The following is a 6,661-nucleotide window of genomic DNA, read 5'->3' on the forward strand; positions in this document are numbered from 1 at the left end:
TTACTCATTCATTCAGGTCATTATGATGCGAACTACCATCGCTCTCTGGCTGACCAAACCACTGCTGGGTGAACACATCACTAAATGTGCGCCGCTTGTGATATTTTCCGAGAACGTAGCCACCGACACCCAGTGCACATGTTTGGTGTTACAGGGTAACTTTACAAGTTGATCAGCTGTTATTTTATATCAGTTAAATCATCTTTACTGGTTCAACACTAGAATGATGAATACATAAATAACTATACTCCAATAATGTAAAAAAACAAGATTCTGACATATACATAATGCTTACTTTATTATTTTACTTTTTTAAGTTGTACTCTTTACAAAGTATTTATGCACTGTGGAATTGTCTATGGGTTAAAGAAACAAAGAGCCTGCAACGGAGCCAGCCAAGAGAATACACTTTTTTTTCTTTTAAATGTCAGGAACAACAAATGGTAATCTGGTATGAAGAGTTCGAAAGATACGGTATGTATGTAAAGAGATATCAAACTTCACACACATTCAGTATCTGTGCTGCTAAAGTAGGTTTTCAATATTTGGTGGCATTACATCCAGTCAGTTCCCTCTACTGTACTTACATAAAGGCAAGAGGTGCCCTATTATACAGTGAGGACATTATAAACTAGGTCACATTACAGATTGTCCTTGTGGCACAATGCAGGATGTCACTAATATTAGGCTTACTCATTCATTCAGGTCATTATGATGCGAACTACCATCGCTCTCTGGCTGACCAAACCACTGCTGGGTGAACACATCACTAAATGTGCGCCGCTTGTGATATTTTCCGAGAACGTAGCCACCGACACCCAGTGCACATGTTTGGTGTTACAGCAAATGCAAGGGCTTTCCTCAGTGGGCCATAAGCTCAATCATTGTTGTGTGACCTTATTCGGCGATACATGGTGACTTTACATTTATTTATTTACATGAAAATCTTGGAGATTATCACTTTAAGGACATGCTCTCAGTGATCCTTACATATTTAATGAAAGGTTGAATGAATACAAATGAAAACATACCATTTGATATGAGTGAGATCTCTTACTTCTCTTTGTGTTTACAGTATTTTGATCTGGTCTGGTTAGTTTGTGTAAGGTTCATTTATGTGCCTGTTATAGATATTGAAGCCCTACCTGGTCTCTGTCACGATTCAGTAGGAATTGTTACCTTTGTCTCTACTGACACTGCTTAGATTCAGTTACCTTAACAATACACTGCAGGATTAGCTTGTCCTTTCATCACTCGCCTCTGAATGTATGCTAGCAACAATAGGAGATGAATATATATAACATAATAGGCTGGTGCGCTTCCCATATGTGACACCAATATCAAGCCAAACTCTGCCCATTTCACCTTTATCACACAGTGGATATGATTTCTAGAGTATAGGATAAATTAATGAGTTTTAGGTTTCTGTCTTACAAGTACTGAATAAATGAAGGAAGATGAAAGTTAACATGGTTTTGTGTTTTAATAATCATTCAGTAACCAAAGTATTGCAATTAGAGAATGTTTGTTTTAACTACATATTTAACTTTACTCTTCCATTTGGGGGGCTCTTTCATACAATCAGAGATAAGACTACTCAACACCACCACTACAGCTCCAAACACCTCCTTTCTCCACTGATTTACATTTACATTTTACCACAATTTAGTAGACTCTTTTGTCCAAAGCGACTTACAGTAATTCCTACAGACATTCATACACTGATGGCGGTGACTACCATGTAAGGTGCCAACTAGCACATCAGGAGCAGTATGGGATTCAGTAGGTTTCCTAAGGCCATTTCGACATGCAGACCAGGGAAATCGAACCAACGGCACTCCAATAACAACACCCCTGAGCCACAGCTAGTTGATTAAGGATTCAACCATGCACTTCACTGTCACAAAGACTGTTTTTTATTCTTGTTGTTATTTATTATCTCAGGAACCCTGCACATTGCACTTGCACAGTCACATTTATTTCATATTGCACATGTCATGTACATACCAGGACAGTTACTGTATATAGTATGTTTATCTTTACTGTAATAGTTTTTTGTTTATATATTCTATTCAAATTGTTATTTTATTCTTTCCAATATATCTCTATTATTGTCTGTATTTTTGGAGACTTACTCTTGTGCTGCTACAGTATTTCCCTCTGTACTGCTCCCTGTGTTACCTGCAAATTTATCCCAAGGGGGATCATTAAAAGAACATCTTAATCTTAATCTTAATTTATATGTTATCATGACTATTACTATCAAACAAATACCAGGTAAATATAGAGCACAATGGTTGAATCATCAAGTGGGCCACCGAGTGCTTCACTGGATTCAAACTAGGTCATTAATGAAGCTGCTGGTGCTCAAACCGGATAGAAAAACCTTTGCACCATTGTATGTGTTACACAGAAATTCATCTCATGCAGTGTTATGTTCACTTACTTCACCAGGGCTTAGTTATGGGGGGCCATGGAAATCTATATTTTGAAGCACATACAACAAAGGGTAAAGGCCATTGTCTCTGTTTTTCAAGACAGCATGTTGCTTCAAGTTTCACTTGCTGCCCTGAGGATATAGTCCAGGATGGAGCTCTCGCACCAAATACAATACTGTTGTTCATAAATAGCAAGGTGCTTGACCTTATTTTCGACCAATCCTAGAGGACACACTTACCTATAAAGACCCCTGAATACAATCTGAAGACTTCAAACAAACAGAGACCATCTACCAGCGTTCATCAGCAGAGTCAGCATTTTAACAGAGAGATTAACAAATTCGAGGCAAAGCTGAAGATCGAAAATGAAGATTTTTTTACTTTTACTCTCCATAATAGTCCGAAGTAATCAGCTATTGCTGAGTGACTGTGGAAGTGAGTTAAGACGACCACAGGTCACTGACATCTCGGTGCAGTGTGGTACTTCATCCATTGGTCTGGCAATTCAAATCTGCCCTGTCGTCTACACCGGCTACAATGAGACTCTGCTCATCCTGAACCATATGATGGACCCAGCCTGTAGAGCAACCATCGATGAATCTGTGAATCCACCTGTTGCTCGCTTTAACTTCCCACTCAATATGACCAATTCTTGTGGAAGCACCTTCAGGACCACCAGTGCTGCTGGAACAGGTATATTCTCAGACTTCTCCAACATCCAGACGGTCAACATCAGCGGTGTTGTTCGGTCCATTGATCCCACAACAGGAACCATCACTTACAATGCTGAGCTGAAGTACTACTACTCCTGCGCTTATCCCTTAGAATATCTGATCAACAACACCCAGATTGATGTGTCTGCCTCCTCCATTGCAATTAAGGACAACAACGGGAGTTTCATCAGCACCTTGAACATGGAGCTGTACAGTGATGCCAACTACACGCAACAGCTGGTTATGCCATCGCTTGGCATCGAACTGAGGACCGATGTGTTTGTTAAGGTCAAGGCCACCAACTTGACAGGGCAGTACCATGTCCTGCTCGACCGATGCTATGCCTCTATCTCCCGGCTGCCTTCTAACTCTAGCTTCTTCAACCTGTTTGTCCCATGTTCAAGAGATCAGTTCACCACCATGATTGAGAACGGAGACAGCCAGACTGCTCGCTTCCGCTTCCCAGCCTTTCGCTTCATCGAGCAGCAGAACGAGACCGTGTCTACCTACTACCTGCACTGTATTACCCGGCTGTGTGAAAAGAGCACTTGCAGCACCTTTAAGCAGTGCAGCAACAGAAGGAAGAGGAGCACCCTGGATAGCACCTCACTGAGCACAGACCAGACCTACACCATCTCTTCTCCGGAGATCATCACCAAAACCGAGAGCGACGAGTCCAAAGAGAAGCCGCTTGTGGCCGGAGAAAAAGATGAGTCATCTGTCGGACTTGGTGCGGCTGTCGGGGTCCTTGCCTTTGTTTGCCTTATTGCTCTTTGTGTTGCAGCATTGTTTTACAAAAAGCTCAGGAACTAAGGAGGCATCCATTCGCAGAAATGCAGAATACTGGCCTAAGGCCTATAGGCCAAACACGTCTTAGGCGTACTTGCTTTCTCAGTTTACTTTTCTGGTGGAGGACAGGGCTCATCTCATCACTGCATTTATTGGGAGATCTTTGTATGTCTGTAACTGTAGATCTAACTCTGTATCAGTCCTGGAAAGATAGTTGGGAGAATTGAAGATCTTTAGAGGATTCAGTAGATTTTGTTAGTGTTGCAAATTACTAATTTCCCAAATGTACAAAGACAAGCTTTAAGTGTTAATGCATGTCTGCACTTTATAAGCTTTGAAAAAAAAAAAAAAAAAAAACATAGAGGAGAAAAATGGTAACAGGAGGAAAAATAACAAAAGAACATAACAAGAGTCCCAGTCTTTACGTGAAATGTGAGGTGTGTGGGGTGTTTTGAAAGTGAAGTCAAAGTACCTTTCAAAGTATTATGTCTAATTTATTGAATTCCTCTCATTGCTATTGAGCAAATAAAGTTGTCTGAAAATGAGACATTACCTGAATCCAGAATCCATTTTTCTTTTTCACTGATCTACTTCAGATAACCTCAGCCTCTAAACTTTTCAATTATCAAGTCCACAAAGCACCTTCGGCCCCACCACCCTTGTGTTCATCTTCCACACTCAAGCCGTTAATGGACAAGTAAAATACCAAAGTGTCAGAACAGTGCATTGTCTCATCAAGTGCCATTACAAGAAATTGAATATAGAACAAAATATTTTCCTTGTGTGTTAACCATTGCTGATTTGTCTTAATTGCTCTGCATTCATCTACTAATGTATGAGATAAACTACTACAAATAAAAATAAATGGATCAAATTTAAGAGTCTGTGTTTTTCATTAATGTACTACATGCATGTAACTGTCAATACAGGAATGAGGTGTCACAGTATGAAATGCTATTTTGAGGCAGTAAAAACCTACCTACCTACCCAATTCACAAAATTGAGATATTACTAAATAGTGGACAGCGCATGGAGGAAACTCACACAGACACAGAAAGAGAATGAAATCTATATATTTACACTATAAGCACAATAAGCTATGTATCCATTTATTTATATATTCATAAAACCCCTCTTAAGTGGCACGCAAGCGTTTATATGTGACAGCATTAAAGCTTCTCCTGGTACTTCAAATGCCAGACAGTATTACTGTCTATTGTGATAGTTCCAGTTTTCCCAGCGGACCTCAGGCCCCGTATGGCCAGTGTATATGTCAGAGGAGGAAGCTGCCTGCCTATCTGGATACACAGGGCAGTATATCTCTGACCCCACTGGTCCACAACTGCCTGGTCTCTCTGTGAAGTGCCCCAAAGGTGAAGGTTGATGAATGGAAGGAAGATGCAGAGCCCCTCATGAGGGTTATTTGCCCTGAAAATGTTCATCTTTGTGCTTGTTTCGTAGACAGGCAGTTTCCTGCTTCAGGTTCTCAGAAAAGAGTAAAAACTGTTGTGAAATCATTTAACGTGTTAACGAACAATAACACATAACAAATGATTGAGTAACATGTCTGTACGCCTACTTGCAGTGATAAATTGCTGTTGGAGATTCAATCTTTCATCCAAATTTCATTATATTATCACAAGCAGGGACTATTTTAAAATAATAGCCCTCAGGTACAGCAATTATGGAGGGAAACATTTATCATGTATCAAAATGAAGGAATAAAACAGAAAACACAGTAAATTCATACAACAGTGACCTCATAGAGATCTAATGACATTTTTTAAATATAATAATAACAATAATAATAATAATAATAATAATAATAATAATAATAATAACACCTGTGGAGGATTCTCTTTTTCAAGCAACCTTTTGTTTTTGCCAAAACATCCTCATACCTAAGTGACTAAATAGATAGCAATGACTCCCAAAACAATATGATTGTTTCAATGTACCAGCAACAGACATACTAGACATTCATTAAATGCAGTTTGGTTAGGTTTAGGCTCTAAAATTACTAGGTTAGGTTAAGATTAATATTTTGGGTTATAATAAGTATGTTTCTTAAGCAACTTAACTTACATACATACCTACCTATGTATGCTACATACTTAACTTTGATTATTTTATTCAGTGTATGTGATGTAAGTTACCTACATTAGCAAGTTAAAATAACACTGTTGGCTTTTTGTTCCACAAGGAACACGAACAGTAGTGTCCAGGTTGAAAGTCCAGTGTCCAACCCGGCTTTTTACTTATAAGGACTTTGCCACTATTATGCTACTTCACCTGACCAACTGCATTGCTTCGGTTATAGTAACTATGGCCATTAAAGGTTGCGGGATGTGAGGGAGAAACTAATTTAAAAATGTGTGAGAGGCTTCGGAAAACATTGTGGAGTGAAGTATAAATAATGAGATATCCAGTTAATAGGCTAAATCATGTAAACTGACAGAGTTCGACAGTCAATAAATTACTGATTGTTTTGATAGTCACAGAGCCTTTTAGTGTTCCAACTCTCATTCATCTTGTTCTCCAGGCAGGTTATAACATACTCAAAGGACATAATATATACTATAACCTAGGTCTGTAGATAATAGGTCATCCTCTGTTTAACACTTTTAAAGAGTTGTAAATGAGAGTCCAGTCACTACTGTAGCCTATATGCCTACTATAAGAAAATACATACAGTACAGCATAAAGTGAGATGGGAATGTT

The 6,661-nt window shown here is 39.0% G+C and overlaps 1 protein-coding gene across 1 annotated transcript; it reads left to right on the plus strand.

Annotated features, from left to right (window-relative positions):
• The first annotated feature begins 2,727 nt into the window (after positions 1–2,727).
• Positions 2,728–4,318, plus strand: LOC115587594 (zona pellucida-like domain-containing protein 1). Its single transcript, XM_030427509.1, has one exon. It carries the CDS (start codon positions 2,804–2,806, stop codon positions 3,962–3,964), a length of 1,161 nt encoding a protein of 386 aa, XP_030283369.1. The 5' UTR covers positions 2,728–2,803; the 3' UTR covers positions 3,965–4,318.
• Positions 4,319–6,661: the final 2,343 nt, after the last annotated feature.

The sequence above is a fragment of the Sparus aurata genome, chromosome 9, assembly GCF_900880675.1.
Source record: "Sparus aurata chromosome 9, fSpaAur1.1, whole genome shotgun sequence".
Lineage (NCBI taxonomy): Eukaryota > Metazoa > Chordata > Actinopteri > Spariformes > Sparidae > Sparus > Sparus aurata.

Excerpts from the sequence above, each read along its gene's own strand:
- LOC115587594 (XM_030427509.1), top strand. The coding sequence starts at position 2,804 with ATGAAGATTTTTTTACTTTTACTCTCCATAATAGTCCGAAGTAATCAG.